Below are 24,213 nucleotides of genomic sequence, written 5' to 3' on the forward strand. Positions count from 1 at the left end.
ATATTGTTGTTATATTGTTGTTATACATGCCTGTTACTGATAAAATGTTTTGGTGCCATGGTCACAAAAATCCACTGAAGATTATAGAAGTTTTTCCTTTTTTCCAGTCAGCTTTACTCACCGTTGTTATCCACATATGTATATTTGATCCACTTGCATATAAAATTATATATACACACAATGAAGTTTAAAAGTAAAAAAAAAAATGCACTTACACTAAAGCAATATTTGCAATGTTACCTTTTTACCATGATAAGGTGCCTCTTATAGCTATGATTCAACAGTTATTAAAATAATTTTTACAAAAGGAAGCCAGAATTCACCGTAGAAAAAATGGGGTTTGATAGTACCAGAAAGAAAATTGAAAATAGTTGCATGCCCTTGTATATTGTACGAGTAAGAGACAAACTAATGTCATATAATACCATTATTCATATTCTGTTGGCATCAGAAGTCTGTGAAAGCATAAACTGATAGGTATTGATACTCATAGCTCTTAATAAAGCCATAGAATTTGGAGGGAAAATCAAGTCTTTGATATACCAGAAAAAGATACATAACTATAGCCATGTTTAATGAATTTATATATAAACCTAAACACCTAACTCAACCTAAAAAAAATCAGTTGAGATTACATTTATTATTCTTTATTAAAATTTCCACTGGATATCTAACTAAATTCTTCCTTCACTGTTGACTAAGTTAAGAAGCTGCAAAGACTGTATCTGCACTGGAGGCAAGGCAGCCCACTTTTCTGGTTGGCAGAACAATTTTCCCAGGCAAAATGGTTTATTTTAAATAGCTTTTGTGAGTACAAAGGATGCTGGAGTGCTAACCCTTTCTGCCTCCAGCTGAGGCAATTTGCTGCTATTGCAGACATGGACACTGTGTGTTTCAACACCTATATGCCATACCCTTTCTGTCACCTGAATACCAAACACTGTTTTGATGAGGACTGTAAAATTCTGCAGAACCACTGATCAAATGTACTTTTACTATTTTTTACTTTTTTAATGCTGCAAAATGGAAGTTTCAAAACAGAAAAGCAAAAAGAAAAAGGGCCCTGACATTTTTGTGTGCTTCTATAAAATGTTTACCATTTATTCCTCTCTAATCAAAATACTTACATTTTTGCCTGTAACTACAGGCTCTTCTGAATTTTGAACAAGAACAGGCAAGAATCTTCCCAAAAAATCTCTTTCATGTCATATTTATTTCCCTTTGATTTTGTTTTAAATGAAGATTGTCTCATTAATCATATAAATCACAAAATAAGATAATTTGCCCGTAGAAAAAGAATTACATACCTTATATTGGATAAGGAGACCATAAACCAAAATATTTTTCTTTTTCACTTCCTTTGCAAATTTCTTGATCCTAGCTAGTTCTTCCATCCCAATACCAAAAGAAGTATTTTCTGAAATATCCAAGTGCACCTGCAAAGGAACGAATAACAAAAACCAAAACGATTCCACTTTTTCCATGGTCTGTCTGAAACAGACTGCCAGTTTTGAGTCTCTCATTTTTGTGTGCTAAGCACACATAAAAATACAGGCTAACAAAGGTTTTTCTTAGTTAGCTTCTATTACTATTGAATTGCACTACTTATCTATTTAGTGACATGAAAATTATTTCTTTTCAAAGCACAGCGAAAGCAATACGCCAGAACGCATCAGAACACAATGTTCTAAATGCATATCAAAAATATTTAATTAAATCAGAAAACAAACAACATTTTTTTCTAAGCTCTAACTTTCACAGTTTTTTTTTTTTTTACTATCAGAATACTAGAGAAATACAGGTGTTTTTTCTTAAGCATCTTAAAGGTTTTCAAAATGGAACTGCATTCTTTAAAGATTTCTTTTGAATTTACTACCTTTTCAGTATCGCATATTAGTTGCCTAAATTGGATTAATCTCAGGATAACACTTCAAGGTTAGAAAGCAGAAATTACTTCGAAAGAAGGTAGGGATATGACTATCCTGAGCTCTTGGGCAGGGAAAGGCAGGTCTCATATCCAGCGGGGATGCTGCACAAACGTGGAGGGTCTTACAGGACCTGAACTGATATCTCCAGGGAGGTATCAACTAGCTCAACCCTTTCCCAAGGCCTACATGTTCCACAGTTTAATCAGTTTACTTACAAAGTTTCTATTACCTGTAGAAATCAAAATTAAGGATGATGATTAGTACATATAAAGTTTCAGCATCTATTAGTAGCAGAAATACTTTTCCCCTTAAATAAAGAGAAAATATTTTCCTGGCTGAATGATTCCATTGACATAAAACTTACCTGTAAGTACCACAGAGAGGTAGGAATATAGAGGTAGCCCCAGAGATCTGTGCTTGGGAAAATTATTTCAAGTTCCCTTTGTACCTTATGTGCAATTTATCCTGACAGACAATAGGTTTTTACTCATTTTACCTTGCAACACTTTTTAAAAAGCTGTTTACTGTCTAAGTGCATATCCACCAGGAGCAAAGCTATTGTCTTCTATTACACAGGCAGAAGTTAATTTTCAAACACTCATTATTTTGTTATTTTTTACCCAAAACTAGCCTAAGTACTGTTCATTTACAGCTATTTACAAGAAATTTTAAAACCTATTATTTTGAGAGAACATGACCTACCACCTATTTACCATTATCCTGTTTTACAGCTTTAAAAAGAGATTTTTCTCAAACTTTTGTACTGAAATGCAAATACTGGCAACTACAGAGCTGAAGTACTAGCATTCCTTTCTTTCTATCCCTAAGTAATAACAACAAAATAAAAATCATATCCATTCATAGCATCTACAAACGTGATCATGTATTACTCAGAAGAGTAAAGTCAGTTTAAGAATATGATTCTTCTGGTTATAGCAGAGTTGGACAGGATACTGGTTTGATGTAGACAAATAATTGCATGAAGTTTACCTCTGTGCTTCCTATTTCTCCTGTAACATTAATCTTCCCTTTTCTGCTATGTCCACGTACAGTAGTCCAACTGCTGCTTCAGCTTACAGATGCTACAAAAATCTCCAGTCAGGCACCAGGATAAAGGACAGACTTTGCAATCTGTGGCAATTTATAGGAGGGAATACGGACAGAAGGTATCGTGTCCAGTGCAAGCTCATCCCTTTACTGGGATAATTCTCCCCAGACTGGTTACACAGACAATCTGGCACAATAATAACACCTGTCATTTTTACAACCAAAGCTGAACATTGGAAGGAAAACCAAAACCGATTCTCTTAATTATCAGATTGTTATGAAAAGTTACACGTGTCCTGAAATCAAAGAATAGACAAAAACTTTCCAATTATACAAAAGTCTACATTAGACTGGTCCTGATTATGAGGTTAGAATGGAAGCAGTTAGCTGCTTTCATCATTTATCCTTTCAATTCTTCACTACCAGAAACAGTTTTACTTTTGAGAGTAGAAAAGAATAATGTTTCCCATACAGCTAGTACCTAAAACCTATGCATTTAAATGTCATCATATTGCTTAAAATTCTAAGTCACATTTGCTTGAGAAATATTGATGTGCCCTTTTACATCAAAAGAAAGTGTCTTACGGGACTTTTCACTAACAACGCATTCAGGTTTTATGTTAAATGAAGTATATAGCAAAGAATAAAGCTGAAGAGAATCCCGCTCATAAGCCTTAGTGAAGAGGACACCCAACACTCAATTTAATTAAAGACTGCTGAAGGAAGATTCTATCCCCCAGCCATACCATCTGTAATGAGTTTTAGGGATCGGAAGTTTAAAGGACTTAAATAGTTCCCAGTGATGAATATGAGACAATGATTTGTTTAGCTAATTCTTTAGTCATTTAAAACATACTTTCCAGTCCTCCTATTTTTATCTTCCTGTATTTCTAAAAGATAGTGTGGTAACTCCATAAAAAATGCCTTTTTATAGTTAGGATACTTCATTTTTTAAAGATACTTTTAACAAATATACGTGTTTTTAAATGTTAGCAACTGCTTCCACCCAGTTATAAGACTTTTCTCCCACTGTCTAGTTTGGGGAAATTTCAAGTATTTGCCAGGAACAACTGATGGATCTGGAGTACAGTAAAAGGATTAAATGTATCATTTTCTCCTGAGGCTATTTTAAAAGGTGTCCACCTAAATAATTTGTGTATGCTGCAGACTGCTCAAGCAAGTACACTTTCATTAAAAATGATATTGGATTCTACAATGACTTCAAGATCTAGTATCTTAGGGGAAAACCTGAGCTTCATGGTGATCATGTGTAAACATTATTTGCATTTATACCTATTTCTCAGGAAATATTAAGTCCATAAATAATATTTACAGCTACAATTATTAAAACAAAGCTCTCACATGCCGTGTGTCACACTAAAAAAAGGACTTAATTCAAAGTCCAGAGTAGAGATTAGCTACGAATTGGGCACAAAATAAGCCTGCTTTTAACCCTGTAGTATTAGCTCGTTGATTAACAATTCCAAGTTTAACTGCACACCCCCAAAATCTAACACAGAAACAGGTTTTTGTATTCTTGATAAAGGACTAATGAAAACATTCTCAGTCCAGAAAAGAACATTCTACACATCCTGTAGCCTTGTAAATGGGCAACAGAATTGGAGGCATGTCATTGCTCTGATTATCAAAGGCCGAAATAATTTATCTTTGAAAATTCAGTAAAATTAAAGCTCTACCCTGAACTTCCTCAGAAATAAGGTCAAGAAAAAAAGATGGTCTAGAAAAAGTGCTAAATATTGATGTTCATAGAATCACAGTAGCTCACTCCAAGACAACAGCATACAAAGGTAAGGATATAACGTTTTTCATTTGTAAAAGTAATTGATCTTCATGATAACTCATTTATTTGTGAGATCAATAATGAAATGCCAACACTTAAATTTCAGATTAAGCCTAAAATTGAGAAGTAAATCCTCAAGTTTTACCTCCAGATCACTAGACTATGCACTTCAGAAACTATTCAGGCCCTGTGTAAAATAACTATATATTCCTTTTTCAAGAGCTTCATATATAGAATTATATTTTAAAATCACAACATATTATCTTGTGTTCTTGCTGGAGAGTATAATAAATGTAGTCCAGTGTGACACATGGCATTAATGACACTCATTCCACCCAATACTTCTCATCCCTACCTATTAAGCCAGAAAACATAATGACAGAATTAATTGGATCCGGTTACACTGCACGGAGACTTTCAAATCTACTCATATTTTCTCCTTTTTAACAGTCTGAGTAAAATAAAAGTCATGTACACCTTCAGCTGTCGTCCGCATGAACTGTTATTCTGGCAGCAATATTCAAATAATGAGAATTTCAGACAAAAATACACTTTAAAACTTTTGCCACATACCAGAATAGATTTTTCAGTCTTACAGCATCTCAGTAGGTAAAGTATGTATTAAAGTTATATTGCAAAGTACTTCAAAGTTAATTTTTAATAGTTGGACCAGAAAAGCAACAATAATTTTAGAACGTTGAATAAACCACACAGCACAGAAAAAAATAAAGCCACGTAATTCTCTTTCAACTGAGCATTCAAGCCAAGTACATCATTTGCAGCATCCCCAGCAGAGATGAAGCACAACAGCAAAGCAGGAGTTAACAGTACAATATGACTACCCACAATGAGTCTTTCACAGAAATACATAACTAATAAACCGTCATTTTCTGGTGATGGTTTATTTCCTGACAGCATGCAGTACATTTGCTGAAATGCAAATGATGCTCTTTACAGTCTAATTTATAGTTCAAATTTAAATTTTATTCAGAGCTAGCAGCGGTTTAAACCTAGTCTAACATTGAAAAATATTTCATTAGATACTTTCCACAGTAACTTACAGGAGTTACCTACCGAAATAAGGACAACTGGATATAAGAGAGGAATATTTGATTTTTCCAACATATCCACTAGTTGCTGGGTTTCTTGAATGGCATATTTTTTATCCTAAATGAAAATAAATTTTTAGAATTACTGAAAACATCAAACAATGATTTCATAAAAATGGAATTCAAAGATCTGTTATTTATCAAAAAAAGATACATCACTTTTTTTTTGTTGTTTTGGGTGGTTTTGGTTGGTTGGTTGGTTTTAATATATTTGTAATGCTTTTGTCTGGTAAAATTATAGCTGTTTTAAAAAAAATTGAGATTAATCATATTACCCTTAAGAAAGATATATATACACACACACATATAAAAAGCTTAAGGGTCTTGACTGGTCTCAGATATGATCATCTAAAACCCTCCTGTTCCCATACAGGGACCCAAATACAGATTGCATGGCATGCTTGTATCTAAAATGGTAAACACTAATTTAGACCATGGTAGCAATGCACAGTTAGATGACTACACATATGACATACCACTTCTTGAGACAATTCACTTCAATACAATATTTATGAAAGGAAATTTTAAACTACTTTCAGTTGCATCCCTCTTGTTCAAGAAGTCATAGCTGGTTTAACAAGATACTGAGGGTAGTGCAGAACCAGGAGAGAAAGAACAGACCGATATCTCAAAGGTCTAGTTTGGCGCACATCAGAAACACCAAACATCAGAATGCATACACCACGAGGATAGAAATAACAAACAACTTATTATTCAAATATGTAATTATGTAATTATTATTTACCATTACTTTTTTTTCAGTAATGGTAAATTACTAAAAACTATTTACCATTACTAAGTTTAAGTGCAAAACAAAAAGCATGCATCCTTACCACTTACATTTACGCAAACAAAATTGTAGCACTGTCCTGAAAAGACGTTTTGTAGATGGCTATCATTTTTGCTTAGAGATAGAGCTTCAACCTGATTAGAAAAAAAAAAAAATATTCCTATATCACCAATTTGACTTCAGCCTTAACAATCTGATAAAGCTTCCACCATTATGGCAGTTTGTTCATTCAAATGATTTTAAACTGGCAATTATTTCCACTACAAGAATCAAAAATTGCTCAGATTTTTAGGTGACTCAACAGTGAAGCATGGAGACCAACACCCTGCAGAGTTTTCTGCAAGTTTTTGCTGAAACATACTGCTAGGGGGAGCCATTCTGGAAACAGCCCTCGAAGTATCGGACACTAGCGCTGATGCCTGGAACATCAACTGTTCCCAGAGATGAAAACACTGTTCATAGGATCAAGACGATCTAATGATTGTAGACCTCTAATTTTGAGAAAATCTCTATAATATTCAAATACATACATATTTTGTCTCTGTGCAACTAAAAATAAAATAAATGAAGACATACGTATGAAAGACCAGGTGCAAAGGTATTCTAGGATTCTGCATACAACAAGACTCATTTATAATTTCTCCTGAAAAATAATTTCCTCAATGCATACTTTAAAATACTGCCTTAATCACAGACATACTTATTTTGCAACCTTTAAATATAACACCAGTTAAGAAATTATCTTATCCTAACTAAAATAAAAAGTAGATTCTACTACATTATCAACTTCAGGATTGCCTTAAGTAAAACAGCAAACCAGGCAGTAGAACGGGAATTTGTTCCCTAAGCGAAGATAACACTTTAAAGCCAATAAAAAAACCCGTTGAAAATAAGGCAAAAAAAAATCTTCATATTTCTTCTATGTCCTGGTTTCGGCTTAAACCAACAAACCTCACTGTTCCACTGCTCAAATGAGCTTTATTTCTGCCCAGAAGACATATTATATATAGCAGCAAACAACCGAAGAAATACACTGCTGTGTTCCCTTGAAATGTCACTTAATCCACAATCCAACAGAAGTACCAAATACAACATTTAAGAAGGCTTTGCGCTGTTATCTGAAGCTGTATTTATTTTTTTAATACTTGGGCAGCTAACTTGTTTGCAAAGGAAGGTGGTTTGAAACCCGAAAGTTGATATTTATGCACTAAAGAATTGAGAAACAATTTGGGCTGAAAACTTGATAACGCAGCCCCAAACAGTTGACATGTTAATATTTTAAAGAGATTTTAAAAAAAAAAAAAAATATCACAGAAGGCAAGAATTACTTAAAATACTTGAAAAATGTAATACTCCAGGGCTCTCCTGGCTTGAACTTCTGCAGAAGTAAAATCAGAAATCCCCAGTACCTTTACAACTTTGCACATACTTAGATGAACAGGAGCATACTGCATGCCAGAATCTTTTCAAAAGGTAAATGGAACATGACTCAAGGGAGAAGGCCTACTTTTTTTTTTTTTCTTGAGATATTACAATACATGATGCTTAAGTATTCCTGAACATTTAAAAATTAATTTAGTGTATCAGAGTTTTGATTTAACTTGAACAATTTGATAAAGCAGTACACTGAGCCTTTGTTTTGCAGCCATATTATCCAGCAAAAATTAAATCAGATTTCTCTCTTGGAAAAGTAAGTACAGTTGCCCAACTAGAAGCTTCAATATCTCATCAATTAACTAAAATTAATTCTTACTCTATTTGGCATGTTAGTATCCTACGCAAAATTTTTTTTTAATTAAAATTATTATTAATCAAAGTTATCAGCTACTTGAGAAAGCAAAAATTACATGAAAATACCACCTCAGTAAAAAGTGTTTGCCACATAATGTTTCAATGTTTAAATAGAAAAAAGTACACGGATTTGCTTAATCACTTCTGGTCATTGTAGCAATCGATATTCAGCTAGTGTAAAGAAGCAGGGATCTAAGTTTTTATGAACATGAAGATAGGAATAATAAATATGCTTTCTTTAATGTTTTTCTACTTATCAGATACCCTGTGCTGAAGTTTCAACTTTATTCAACATCTACTTTTGTAAAATCAAAAAATACCAGGACACTGGGAATCTGTAAAAGTTAGTTAAATTACATCAGAATTTAAAATCACAATGAATTCCAGTCCAGCAGATGGACAATACAATGATTAAGAAATTAGTGAATTTCTACTAGAGAAACACTAGTTCTCTTCCAAATTGAAAACAACCAGATATTTTGCTATACTGCTTGTGGATATTTATCCAGTCACAAAAATAACACACAACTTCATCCAGCTGATTACACTGCATGTGACAGGAGCACCTTGTCACTGAATAAGCAGGAGTATGTAATTTCCAGCCACAGAAGAAAACACCTTCAGCCCCCATTTAGGTTTGCCTGCTTCAAAAGAAAGGGCTAAATAACAAACTTAAGGAAAGACTCAACTAATGTTGTTCACAGTAAGAGAGCTGCAAAACATTCATTCATTAGTTATACAGTTTACAGTAACACTGATGAAAATACTTACTCTTAAACTACTTTGCAAGCAATAACTGTTGCCTTAATTTTTTTAGAAAAGCTTTTATTTTCATTTTCTTTATCTCATCAGTTCAATTTTTAGGTCTTTTCCCCCGTTATTGGCATTATCAAGTTATTGGAGTCTCTCTCAGAAATCCCTCTAACAAAATTTCTTTTGAATTGTTCTTTAAGGATTCTTTAAGGATGCATCTGGAAGTTAGCAAATATCTTAAAAGTAAATATGGCTGCTCCTAAGAACTAGAGTGTCAAAACTATCTGAAATGTTAAAATACTAGTTTAAATTTCAGATAACATGTACCCTACTGAATGATTCCCAATTCGTGTCTTATTTAGAACAATTATCCTCCAATTAGCCCTTTGAAAAGGCCCAACTTTCAGTGCGGTTCGTTTAACTTGCTTAAAATAATTATCACATTGTATATAGCCAAATCTCTCTCTCACAAGGTTACCGTGCTTCACTTGAGAAATCATAGGCCAATGGATATATTCTTTCCAAGGTGCTTCAAATATAGAAGATCTGTATATTGGTAAGCTTAAAAATTAACTCTTAGAGATTTTACTGTTTAAAAACAAGACATTCAATATATAAATATTAGTTTTTATAGATTTTCAATCTAAGGGTTCATCAAATGAATGACTAAGGATGTTTCAAGGAATAATACAAGAGAGGGATCTTGATGGAGTTCTTTGGTACATGTCAATTTGCAGGAACATTTTGAAAGTGTTGAAGAGAAATTTCTATCAACTTCATTATGAGGAAAGTCAACATGGAATCAAAAAGAGAACAGTGCTAGAAATCAACTAGATCAGTCCCATATCAGTAGAAATCCCTTCATTTTATGCCCTCATTACCTTGTTTGTGGTCATTTTACATGTGTTTTATTCAAATGCACCATAGGTTCAGGTGCCTGACCAACCCAACAATTAAATGGTTCTGCAATGACAATTTGGAAACATGTTGTAAATTTTAACTAGTTTTGCTGCCAGTCTGATTTGAGGTTGCTAAGTTTGGAGTCACAGTGTTGGCTCATCAAACATAACGCATTCTTTAACTTTTCTTACTGGCTTGGAAGTGTTTCTTATGGTATGATTAAAGTGGTTACATGCAATCATTATATATATATATATAGGTAAGTCAACACTTAAAGAAGTACTTTTTTTCTAATATGGGTAAGTGATGTCTTCCTAGTAACTGGAGAATAGTTTAAATGGAGAGGAAAAAGGAAAAATAGCAATGGATCTGGTATCAGTGAAATGGAAACATACTTATGCTCCATTATACAGCTATTCAGACAAGACAAGATCTTATTCAACTCTGCTAATGTTTTGCACTTTTAAATGTAGACATTTAATAGATATAAAGCATGATTTTCCATACTAAATACAATTCTTTCCAAACAAAAACTGTTAAGTACAATATCAAATGACATTTCTAGATATAACATAGCAATACAGTTTGCTACAGAAAAACATCCTACTATTAATTAAGCACACAATGCAAAAGATCAACAGACATGAATAAAACCATTACAGAAGTAACATTATGCAAACTGGGAAACCTGTATTTTTAAACAGCTATTCCCTGCCTGTTTCTCTGGGTAATAGAAAGATCTGATATCTTCACATACAATATAATTAAGAATCACCCCAAGATCAGTCCAGATTTAAGCAATTACCAAATGCTAATCACCTTTGGGAGAATGAAAATATGTGATAGTTCTATTAGTAGGAATAATGAAAAAGGAAAAGATAGTTAAATGCCAGGAGAAAATTCCATCAATATCCTACAGCAAAGGCTTCGATGAGCATTCGCTATGAGTGAAATGTACCCCTCTCTCTCTGCAAAAAGGCTGATTAATTTGACTTTGCATTCGTAGCTCTGCAGGAATACAACTTAATCTTTAATTGGTTCAGACTTTAATTCAGACTTCAAAGTAACAAAAGCATTTCCTCTGTAACATATTTGTAACAATTTGGGCTTACTGAATTCATAAAATCTAAAGAAAATGGCCTCTCTGTTGTCTGGATCCAATTTCTCCTCTAATCTAATATATATATTTTAAGAGGATCTGTAAGATCCCCCTCTACAGCGTAATTGGGCAGAAGATGCTTCTTTCTTGGTAACTTCTACACCTGGTGTTAATCCCTTGTAATAAATACTACAGTGACACAGGAGGTCTCCATTTCTGTATTCACATTATTTAGACCGTTTCTTACGAGTTGCGACAACCAGAAACATTAAATTAATCATACAGTTTACAGCCATAGAGTTGTACTTACTTTTATTTGGCTTTCCAGAGATTCATGAAGGAGAAAACCTACTTGTGCAACAGCTTCCTTCACATTCGTAATAACACAAACTTGTTGTGATAGGTTGTCTGTGATCAAGAAAAAAACCTTAGTATTTCATGCAAAGATAAATCAATCAAAATTGCTAATCTGCTAAACATCACCTTCAATCCATATACTGCTGTCTCTTGACAGAACCTTTTCAACAGCTGTAAATTTAACTTTAAGATTACTTATTTCAAGGCACAGTTAATATAACTGCATAATTTACGTAACATACATCTTAAATATAAAATCTGTATTATATTTTATAAGATTTTGTACAAGATGAAAACATCACATAAGGCCTGTCCCCAAAGCCCATTTAAATAAGGGACTTCTATGAAAAGGTATTTGCATGGGCCCATATTACTGACACTAGATGACAACCAAGAAAATAACATTTTTAAAACTTCACACCACTTATCCCTTCAACAGATCACTAAAGGCAGTGTCAGCAATATTGAGAAAAGCAAATAACCCCAGGAGATAGCACAAATTCTCTTCCCAACAATATATACCACATAATAGCCAAAAAAAAAGAAAAAATGTACTGAAGATACTGCTCAGGGAGACAGCAGATATAACTGTTCATCTCAATATCAACAAAGTTGCAGAGTCAGTGACAAGGATCTTGGTATGGTGAACTTCTCAGATCTTTTACTGGTGCAGGAAAAAATACAATATTTTGTTGATACCAAGAACAACAGTTTCAAGTTATTGCCTGATCTGCTCCATAAAGCAAGTATTTCAGAAAATTAGTATTTTCTCTTGATACTGACTATGGTTTCAAGATTCAGTGAGTGTTTTCCTTTCTTCAAGCAAACAAATCAAAATAAATCAAGTCTGGAACTCTCACTTCTAATTCAGGATTTTATTCTTTAGATGTTGAATTAATATGCAGACCAAAACGTAAGATTTCCAATGTCTTTGGGGTAGCTATTCCATAAGCAGCTAGAAATTTCATAAATGTAAAGTCTAATTATGTTTAAAGCAGACTTCAATGAAACTTCAGGGACAGAAATATACCAAACACCACCACAAAATCAATTAGTAGTGAAAGACATAAAAGAAATTGTAAAAATATGGCCTAACTGCTCTTCAAACAAGTCTGAATATACATATTTGTTGCATGTGGAAAGTTTTTTTTATAACTACATACCACACAATAAGTTCAATCAGATGCATTACTTAAGTAAACATCTCCCTTTCTATTGTAAACTCAAAGACTTCTTTACAAAAATAGACATACAGACCTGAAAGTTAATTTTAAAGCTGCTGCAGAGTTAACATTATTGGAAAGTGACTTGTGATTTTTAAACAGTTTTTTGTGAGCAGGAAAAGTGAATTAACCACTGAGGATCCCATAAGGTAATTACAATGACTTTATGAATCATGGGCATTTATTATGTCCAATATTTATAACGTGACAACAAAAATAGTGGTAGCAACTGGCTTTGTATTAAGTTAGCAAGAATGGGGAGGGGGGAAGAAAGAGAGAGAACAATAAACATCTGCTTATAAACCATCACAACCAGATGAAAGCGAGAATTAAAAAAATGCATGGCCAGTTCTCACAGGACTGGAAATCACAGGATACCACAACTCTGGGAGAAATTATCTTCCCATAGATTCACTGGGCAAAAAAATATACTGAACATGCATCAAAGTTGGCTTCTACTTAATACAGAATAACTTTACAGTCTAAAAAATGGGTCAATGGGAAACCATATTGAATTAATTTCTTATCAGCAGAAAGAAACCAGTGGGTAGATTGAAATCAGAGCAAGAGCCACTTGAATTTAGTACTGTACATGGAATGCAGATACACTGCAGATACAAGATAGATGTACATAATAAACCAGACTGGCATATCAGATTTCAAGAACTAACATTCTACTGAACTAAGTAATTTAATGAAGAAGGTCAGATTGGAGCTATTACAAAAATCCACATGTGGAAGAAGGCTGTGGAATCCAAAAAGGCACCATAACTTATGCTCAGACAGTTCTTTTTGAAAAGAAGGCAGTTATCAACAGCAAGTGTCAAAAGTAACCTCACAAGAGGCTGCTCAAAGACTGCAACTGTAAAAGCCAACCTCACTCCTCTCCCCAGCCCCCTTAAACCTATAACTTCCTGTAATGTAAATGAGACAGAAGAGACAACTACCAAAAAAGTGACTAAGATTCACAGGTTGAATTTAATAAAGAAGAAAGCAAAATTAAATGAAGTGTGAAAAAATGTATTTTTAATCTGGAGGAGGAATGTAATGTTATAGGGGGAAAGTGTATTAATAAAGTATGAAAAAATTAAAGTAATGATAATACACACATTGAAAAGATGTTGCAGGCTTTAAAATGATCAAGAAAAATTAATAAAGGAAGTCTAGGAAATCATCGTTTATAAAATCATCAAAGCAACATTTCTGTTCTAGTTGAGGTTTAAAACTCAATTTCCATTTAAATCCCAACTGTTTCAAGTGGCCAAAAAGATCTGTATGTTAATGTAGACAGTTTGCACCTTTGCTGTATTGTGGGAAGGAAGGCTGAGTGGAGCCTTCCTTTCCAGGGCTGCCTGTGTCCCACCTCTGGTAAGCCGATGGAGCTCGCCCTCACTCGGTGCAATCACACTGAACCCAGTGAGCACAGCTGGAGCGCTGGCTCGTAACTCCACGGGCTGCAGGAGTTCTGCTACCAGTAAAGCTAACTGCGTTCCGCATTTCATTCCTGGTTTTCAGAAGTTTGGGTGAACGAAACAAGTAATTCTGGAAAGCTACGTCATGGCCATGTCACAAAGAATTTTAATGCTCAGCTAACAAAATTTTGTTTTTCATAATTCAGGCTGGAAGGGACCGCAGGACGTCTCTAGTCTAAACTCCCACTCAAAGCAGGATCACCCATGAGGTCAGGCCTGGTCGCTCAGCCCCTCGTCCCCCTGGCACTTGAAAACCTTTGAGGATGGAGACTGTACAACCTCTCCAGGCAACCTGTTCACTGCTTGACTGTCCTCATGGTGAAAGCGTTTTTCCTTTTATTGAGTTGGAACTTCCCCCGGTTCAGTTTTTGCCTGTTTTCTCTTGTCCTCCCACCATGCACCACTGTTCTACTTTTCTTCCCTACTTTCACATCACACCTTCCTTTTCATCTGCCCAACCTCTTTTTTTTTTTCCTCTCGCTATTACATTGCCTATCAAAATCTCTCTCTTGCTTTGGCTTCCTCTTCCTCTACTTACTTTAAACTTATTATTTCCCTGGAAACCTCCTCTTCCCAATACATGTCTCCCATTTACTCTCGGCTTCTTTCCAGCTGTATCTGATTATGAAGTAGCCCTCCCCATACTGCATCACATTTCACATCCACTCAGAGCATATTTTTTGCATAAAATTAAAAATAGTTAAAACTTTACACTGCCTAATTCTCTTAGGTTAAACATTACATTTCTCTATCAGAAAAGGGGTAGGAATTTTCTTTATTAAAGATAAATTTGATACAGGATTTCAGAATTTGTTCCATTAAACCTCCTTCTCTCTCCAGCAGAAAGCTTAATTTTAAATTTTTTAAATCCTGAAAGCTTTAGATCACATTATTATTCAGTAACACCTGTTACAGTCTTTATCCTAGGTTTCACCCAAAATTATAAATTAAAATGTGTGCATGTTTATGGAACTACCTTAGTTATATAATGTATTAAGTGTACTCTAATGAATGACTTGAAAGTTTACCCTGAAAAGCATGCCACAGACAAGTAGCAATTAAAATAATACTTTGTTTGAATAAAGTTCATAAATATCATATCCTAGGGAATTAATACCATAAGAATAAAAATGCATCTGAATGGCAAATGGGTTTTAGCCTACAGACATACATTTTTTCTCTTAATTGCACATAGATGTGTATACATACACTTGTTTTTGTAAACATATGTTCACACCATGCCATTCCTAGTCTGTCATTACAGTTCCTACTATTTTGGAAGCACATCCTATTCATCAAAATACTTTTGAAGTTTGCAGTGAATTCAGAATAGTAAATTAATTTATCAGAATTCCATTTTCACTTTCTACACAGCAATGGCTTGACTGGTCTGGAAATTCAGTATGGCTCTCCCTGGCATTTTTAGTGTCTCAGAGATGTTTCTACCACTTACAAAACAGAAATGAAATAAGTGCTGCCAAGCATCTACTTCATTCATGCTCAACAGAATGAGTTGAAATTGTTATTCATATAACACAGGTAACAAAAACACCTAACAATTTTTTGTTTACCCATTCCACATTTCTCTGTAGCCACAAAAACTAAAGCCAAATTTGACACCACCCCTACCAATATTAGTATACAAGAAAGAGAGGAAGATTTTGTGGTAGAAGACAAGGAAGAGGGTTATTTTCACCTGACAATAACTATTCTGAGGACTACCTCCCCACCTGCCAGTCTATTTCTTTGCCTCGCAGCAGAGAACAGCCCCTGGTTAATGAGTGTGCCCATGAAAATGCAGCCTCCCTCGAGTAAGATATCTGTCCTTTGATAAACAAGGCTTATGTCTTTTTTTTTTTTTAATAAAAAGTCACATGGGTTCTTCATATAACACAAAACTTAGTATGTAGCTCCCAACAGTCATGAACAGTTTGAAGGCATTACAATATTTGTCTTGGCAATTGCAAAACATAATTGCATTTATATCAGCAGGTATTTATTTAGCCAAATGTGAGGGCAAAATATCCAGTCTGCAAGTGCACGCTCTTGTGAAAAAGTCATTGCAGAAGAAGGGCCCTTAAGAAAAGAAAAAGGAGGAAAGTCAGTCAAACTTTAGTTACAAACTTCTACTGAGAAGCACCATTTAAAGTTTACATGTTGGAACAAGAGTTCAAAGATACCTACCCTGAGGGCAGTAGTCCTAATGGAAATTTTTTAGGATGTTTTGTATTAGCCTGATCTTAACTACATTTCTAGATGAGTCACCCTTATTGTAAGACGATGTTTTCTTACTTCAAGACTATTAAAAATAGGCGTGTGCCACTTTGTCTGCATACTCTACAAGTTCATACCTGCTTAACTAAAGAAAAGCATTAAATTTACTGTTTATAAAACAAGTGATGTTGGGACTCAGACTTTCATAATACGGTTGTAAAAGAGACTTGAGGAAGTAAGCAAATTAATAAGACATGTTTTAAGAAAACAGTCTCAAAAGATAAATAACTCATTAGTCTGTTTACATTAGTGAAGTGTTTCTTTGCATTGCCTTGAATATGAATGATATACACACATATAAATATCTAAAGCACAAAAATGTATGTATGCATGTATGTTTTTCTTACTTCCACCTGAGTCAAGGTTAGCAACCTGAAATTTGTCAGTTATTATGTCTCATTAGGCCAGCAGCTAAAAATCTAGCTGCGCTTCTATGAAACATTTGGGACTTGTTACTTAGGTAGAATTACATTTGTATTATAACTGACTAAAGAAGCAGTCTCATAATTATAATCACATGATTAACTGTACTTTTTTCAGACATCATTTAATTGCCAAACACATATTACCATAACCATTTTTCTTGTATTTAATTTGATTAAAGAATTATAATTTAATATATAGACAATAGACAGAAATGCAAGAGTACCTCAAAAATAAACAGGATAGCAAAATAACACATCAAACTGAACCACAAGGAACCTGTTTCCTCAGCAAAACTGTCTAGAGGCACAAGTGTAACCTTAATATTCTAGCATAAAAATTCAAGTATTTAAAGATCTGTTGAAGTTCATACTTCAAGGCAAAAAAATTACTATTTGAAACCAGAAAGGGAACAGTTGGATGCATAATTCTCATCAAAACAAGTATTGTTAATACAGCTTAAATGGATTTTCTAAATAAAACTAACAGGCTAACAGAAAAGATAACTGTCATTTCTGAAGTTGAAGGAAACCAAGTTTCAGTCACTAATAAATATAACTGTAGACGACATGAAATTTGGAACTGTAGTCACAAAATTAAATGTGTACACTCAGTTGTTCTTCATCACTGCTGAATTCATCCAGTGATAAAATGTGCATCCAGCAAAGTAAATTGGATCACTTAATAATAAAGAAATCAGCTGGGAAGACTGGAACAGTAGTGGGCAGACAGCATGAGGCCAGTGCCCTTAGTACCCTACACCCTCCCAGCCCCATACGTTTAGCTTCTGAGACATCTCCAGAGGACCTTGACAGCATGCAAGGTGGCATGCTAAGAACTAGTGCCTTGCAACCCAGCCTTACAGTGTCATGCAGGACTTCACCCTCAGGCACTCAGTGTGGCCTGAACCTGGAGTCTGAATCCACCAAGCATGTGATACAGGACTCTACTATCCAGCACGCAATGCTGCATTTCAGTCCTGTGTCCTCTTCAACAACTTGACACAAAGAAGAACCATCATGTAGACCACCATCCCATGGGTAACACCATTTATACCCATAGCAATATATAGTGTCAGGAAGAGGCATCCTCTTCTCCATATAGGTAGGAAAGATTGCTGCCAGCTATGCTTAGCAAGGTTACAGACACACTAGCAGCCAGTGTCAAGCAAAAGAAAGGGGTTTTAACAAGGCAAAAGATAGTAAATTCCACATGGGAAGGCAGGTATTCCTACCATAAATGTGCCTTTCTGGAGTTTCTAGCATCTCATCATCATCCCAAAGAAGGAAAAGGGAAGGAAAGAAAAAAGAGGAGGTAGATATCCAGAAAAACCCGTCCCTGAGGATGCCTTTAAGGGGAAACAGTATCTGAAAATCCACCACCACGAGGGTCTTGTGCAAGCCATGAGTAACACATTAGTACACTGGGGACTTCTACTAGCCAAGTCTGTATCTCTGAACCGATCAGAATCAGCAGAAGGTCCTTTCTCTCCCCAGAGACTGTTACTGAAACCATCAGAAGAAACACTGCATGCCACTTTCTTGCAGTGGTTGTTTCTCTGTCAATCTCTGTCAATAACACACTTCCGTGACACTAGCACATCCGTAACACAGAAGCTCACAAACAGCAATGAGTAGCTACCGTACAGCGGACAGCTACCTAAAGTTGTGGGAGAAAGCACAAAAGGGTAATAACAAATAGGAGCACTTCATATAGCACTGTGCAGTGGGTTCTGAACTCTCAAGAAAAGCAGACGCTGTGATACAGTCAATTATTCAGATAGTAGGAAAGGCCTAACTGAGCATGTCTTGGCTTGTAGGATGGTTGCCATTCTGGAAGGTGACCTATCCTTAAAGGTTTCCCACAGGCACAGCACAACACAGAAGAACACAGCTATTAAGATTTCTTCTGTAAAACTAACAACCATAAGGCTGAATGATGCAACTTGGGGGTACAACAGGATGATGCTCAATAGGACAAAAATATATTCTCCCCTTAAATATGCTTTCCTTTAAGTGTGGTATGAACTGTGAATAAAATGCTTGCCTAATTCATTTACATGACTCAACTGCCCACTACAAAAATAAGTCATGTTATATCAACCTGAAGATCTGGTATTTGAAACCTTTTGAAGGGCACAGAATAGATAAGGCATAACTCTCAAACTGCAGACTTGGAGAGCTAACTGTCTGTTCAGAACTCCATTAAAGATAATTAATTACGTAAGATAAATCTGTTATGGGGTGTCCTAATTAGTTATGGAGGACTCATTATACTGCTTGCATAAGGAGAAAAGAACACGTACAGCTTCCCCTTCCTGAACTCATGCAATGCAGCAAAAAGCAAATCTAAACTTCAATGAGCTTCAAGTAGTTTTTCATACAGACCAGGCATAATAAAGTCTACTGTGGTTACTGAAGCAGATATATTGCATGCTGCCACAGTAACAGAACATTAGATAAGTAAAGATCAAGTAAGGGATTAGCTTGATTTACCACCATGAAGCTCTTCATTTTTACTTTAAGCTACATAAACTTTTTATCATAACCAACAGCTGGAAAAGATTGTATTGGCTTTAGCGAAAACAAAAAATATGATAACGTGATGAAATACACGTGTAAAATATGTACCTATGAAGAGAACTACTGGTCACTTACAGCATTTTTGCTCCAGTTATAAACAGAAATAGTTAAACTTAGTAAATGCTCCTTTCATTTGAATAAGCTGCATCCTCATTTTCTACTCAAGCAGTTGTAGAGAAAGCTATCATTTTCTAAATAAATTATAACTAATCTTCTTTAATGACTTACAAGATTATTGAAGCCCTTATGTACACAGGAACATGGAAATTCATTTGCATGAAGGCTGCAGTATTGTTTCAGGTTTATAATTTTTTTGTATGAAACAGCTGTATGTGTTACATAAAATTAGCATAAAATACTATAAAAACATTTTTTAAGCAAAATGTTTCAAAATATTACCAGTCTACTTGTTTTTCTTTTAAATAATCTATAAAGAAGAAAGGATAGCACTGAAAAGAACACAAGGAGTTGCCTTTATAAGGATGAGAGGGCAGCAGAGGGAGAGCACAGAAACCATTTTTTCACATTGTATTTATTTCTAGTTTCCCCACAAGAAGCGTGATGACTCAGTTCCCACTGTCGCAAAAGCTGCTCTGTAATGATGGGGATATGTGGGGAAGGAGGCATAAGCAAACTGGACAGCTGAATGACAGGAGCAGGGTGCTGACTCCTTCTCTAGCTACATAAAGCAACATATCTTACATAAGGTGTCCATCTGGCTTTCTCCTTGACCACTACAGAAGAACACATCTAGCAAGGGATCAAATACACTGCAAGAAGATGGACAAGAACTTTTTAAAAATATAAATCAGCACTGGTTTTGATTTTTCTTTTCCTTTAAACTTTACACACCCTCAGTATATCCTGAAGGACATCTGAACTTAATAACTCTTAAATATTTGAGTAATACTGAATGATACAGTTCAATAAATTGGCCTTTATATTACAAAAGAAGTACGGTCTACAGTTAAGTTCAAGGAAAATGGAAATGAAAATGGATCTACTTAATCCAGTAATGACTGATAAATCGCCATTAAATATTGCAAACATACGTGGTAAATAAATATGAAAAATACACAGGAAAAAGGAAAATAAGATAAAAGTTAACATAGAACTTTGAGTTTGCGGAGATTTTTTCCAAATTGAATACTGAACCTTTTGTTAAGATATGATCAACACAATACATTCACTGAGCTGATTCATGGTATTTACATAATTTTATGCTGGTATTACTGACTCAGCAAGCTTGACTAACAGAAGTACAATTCTTTTTACAGCAAATATTTACAAATAGTGTAACAAAACAGCACATCCGAGCAGCCGAATCAGCTCTCTACATTTCCTTATTAACGTAACCATCAGAGGGAATTTTTCTTTGACAGTCTCTGCTATGCCGCTAATACTTAAAATTACAGATAATACTTAAAATGAAAAGAAGTCTGTACTGTAAAAGCATGCACTCTATTAGAATTAGGAATTCAGTGAGAATGGTGTAATGGGACCTATATTTAGACTGGAAAAAAAGAACTTCATTTTTTTATATAATCACTTTTGCACTTCGCAAAGATAGGAAGCTTCCCTTTTTTCCATTGATCTATCATTCAAGGTGAAGTATTAGTTCCAATTCCTATTCATCAAGGAGATAAAAATCATTGCTTAATTTTACATCATACTGTACCATGAAATCCCTCTTTTGCATACTGATTCATTCTATTAACTATTTTTTTGCCTTACGAGTAATTTTGCTCATATGACAAACACAATAACAATATTTGAGTGTCCTGGTTTCAGCTGGGCGAGAGTTAATTTTCTCCCTAGTAGCTGGTATAGTGCAGTGTTTTGGATTTAGTATGAGAATAACATTGAGAACACACTGATGTTTTAGTTGTTGCTAAGTACTGCTTACACTGGTCAAGGACTTTTTCAGCTTTCCGTGCTCTGCCAGGTACACAAGAAGCTGGGAGGGGGCACAGCCAGGATAGTTGATCCAAACTGACCCAAGGGCTATTCCATACCATATGACGTCATGCTCAGTATATAAACTGCGGGGAGTTGTCTGGGGGGCAGCGATCGCTGCTCGGGAACCGGCTGGGCATCAGTCGGTGGGTGGTGAGCGGTTGCATCGCTTGTTTCCCCACCGTCCCCCACCCCAGGTTTTGTTTCTCTCTCTCTCTCATTGTTCACCTTTTCATTACAATTTTTAGTACAATTGTTATTACTTTATTTCAATTATTAACTGTTCTTATCTCAACCCATGAGTTTTCTTACTTTTGCCCTTCCAATTCTCTCCCCCATCCCACCAGGAGGGAGGGTGAGTGAGCAGCTGTGTGGTGCTTGGTTGCCAACATGAGCTAAACCACAACACTGAGCTTTTAAAATTTGTATTCAAACTGAATTGTTGTATCCAAGGAAAGATCACTTAAAATTAAATGAAAACTACTATGTAGTTTTCCAAGAGCACAAGAGTTTCAGAAAATTAAAAAAAAAAAAACAACCCTTTGATAATCACCGGGACAACTCAAGAACTTCTTATCTAGATTTTATTTGTGAAAAACTCTTAATGGCAGAATGAATTCTGCTTGCATAAAGCTTGTAAATATCCAAAAGCTATCAAAAAATAAGTGGACAAAATGAAGAAAGTGCATATTTTGAAAATATTTTTCCAGTTTAAGTCAGATCACACCCCCATTTTCAGAACTTCCGATAAGCTTGAATAAGTTAAAAATACTGTTCTGACAATATCAATCCAAGTAATTTCTGACATGCAATATTCTTTTCAGTAATCAATAAAAGCTGATGAAAAATGGCATTTATAAGCCAAGAGATGCTGATATTGGCAATCTCAGCTGAACGAACGATTCCTAGGAAATCAAGGACAGATAGCGTCCCTTCCAACCTCTCAGCTTTGTAATAAAAAAACCTGAGAATCCTAAGAATTTCTGGACTTTCCAGATGCATAAATGGCATTTTCCATATTTCAGTTTGTGTCCATCGCCTGTTCTCTTTTTGCTGAACACCACTGAGGAAGAGTTTGGCTCCACCTTCTTCACTCTGCCCCATCTGGCATTTATACACATTGCTGAGTCCCTGAACCTTCTTGGCTCCATACATAACAGTCCAAGCTCTCACAGCATCTCCTCATACGACAGATGCTCCACTACTTTAATCATTGTCATGGCCCTTTGCTTGACTCTCTCCAGTATGACCATGTCTCTCCTGCACAGGGGAGCCCAGAATTGGACCCAATGCTCCAGATACGACCTCACCAGTGCTGAGCAGAGTGGAAGGATCACATCCCTGGATCTACTGGCAATGCTCTGCCTACCATAGCCCAGGGGGCTGTTGACCTTCTTTGCCATAAGGGCACATTGCCAGTTCCTGTTCCATTTGTTGTCCACCAGGACGCCCCCAGGGCCTTTTCTGCAGAACTGCTTTCCAGCTGGTCAGCCCCCAGCCTGTAATGGTGCTTCCCAAGTGCACGAGTTTGCACTTCCCCTTGCTGAATTTCATAAGACTCCTGTTCTCCCATTTCCCCAGCCTATCAAGGTCCTTCTGAAAGGCAGCACAACCACCTGGTCTATCAACTAGTCCTCCCAATTTTACACCATCTGCAGACTTGCTGAGGGTGTGCTCTGCCCTATCATTCAGATCATTAGTGAAGATTTTACACAGCATTGACCCCTAGGGTAGACCACTACTAACTGGGCTCCAGATGGACTTTACTATTTCAGCCTGACAGTTCAGCCAGTTTTCAATCCATCTCACTGTCCACTTTTCTAGTCTGTACTTCATCAGTTTGTCAATGAGAATATCATGGGAGATAGTGTCAGAAGCCTTCCTGAAATAAAGACAAACCATATCCACTACTCTCCTCTCATTCACCAAGCTAGTCATTTCATTGTAGAAGGCTATCAGGTTGGAGAGACATAATTTCCCTTTTGTAAATTCATGCTGACTACTCCCAGCCACCTTCTTGTCTTTAGTATGTTTGGAAATCCTAAGACTGAAAGCTAGAGGAGTGTGGGACCTCTAAGAATCCTACTCAAAACAAGATTTTCAAAAATTCCAGGCCTCCAGCTATGCAGATGAGAGCCCATTCCCTGTCAAAACCAGAACTTCCAAGGTTTCCCTAGCCCTATCTCCTTGATACATGCCTGAAAAATGCAGTCAGGTAGTCTGGAGAAGCAGCATGCATAATACCACAGCAATATCTGAGGTCTGTTTAAGCTTTCTAGCTTGTCTACAGTGACAGAGCTGATCTCGGCATGGTCTAATTTACCCAAACCAGAAGCTAAGGCAACACTGGATCCTGTAACAACACATGAGCCACCAAAGTGAACCACTAGCCAGCCACTCACCATGCCCTAATAGGACATGGGTTTTGCTCTGTTTTTCTTAAATAGGAACGACACTCTTTTCTCTGGAAAGATGTTTTTAATCCAAAGGGAAGTCTCTTTCTCTTCATCAGTTTCTGGGCTTTTATCCCTCAGTTCTCAACAAGGAGTCAAGCAAGAGTCCCCTGAATTGGTGCCTATCAGTTTACAATAACCATCAGTGTGTTCATTATACAGTACTTAAGAGTTCTTCCTTTCTACATTGTTTTTAGATTGAGTCAATCTAGATAAAGACTAGACTTAGTCTTTATGTTAAACTGCTATGAAACC

General features: G+C 35.6%; 1 protein-coding gene across 1 annotated transcript in view; it reads right to left on the reverse strand.

Annotated features, from left to right (window-relative positions):
• Nucleotides 1-24,213, reverse strand: part of CRPPA (CDP-L-ribitol pyrophosphorylase A) — a 123,919-nt gene that overhangs the window by 46,390 nt on the left and 53,316 nt on the right. Inside the window, exons 6-9 of the mRNA XM_075706150.1 lie at nucleotides 11,529-11,626; nucleotides 6,726-6,809; nucleotides 5,851-5,943; nucleotides 1,308-1,436 (exon numbers count right to left, since the gene is read on the reverse strand). Coding sequence (XP_075562265.1) covers nucleotides 1,308-1,436; nucleotides 5,851-5,943; nucleotides 6,726-6,809; nucleotides 11,529-11,626 — 404 coding nt within the window. The remainder of the gene's footprint in view (nucleotides 1-1,307; nucleotides 1,437-5,850; nucleotides 5,944-6,725; nucleotides 6,810-11,528; nucleotides 11,627-24,213) is intronic.

The sequence above is a fragment of the Pelecanus crispus genome, chromosome 2 (genome assembly GCF_030463565.1).
Source record: "Pelecanus crispus isolate bPelCri1 chromosome 2, bPelCri1.pri, whole genome shotgun sequence".
NCBI lineage: Eukaryota > Metazoa > Chordata > Aves > Pelecaniformes > Pelecanidae > Pelecanus > Pelecanus crispus.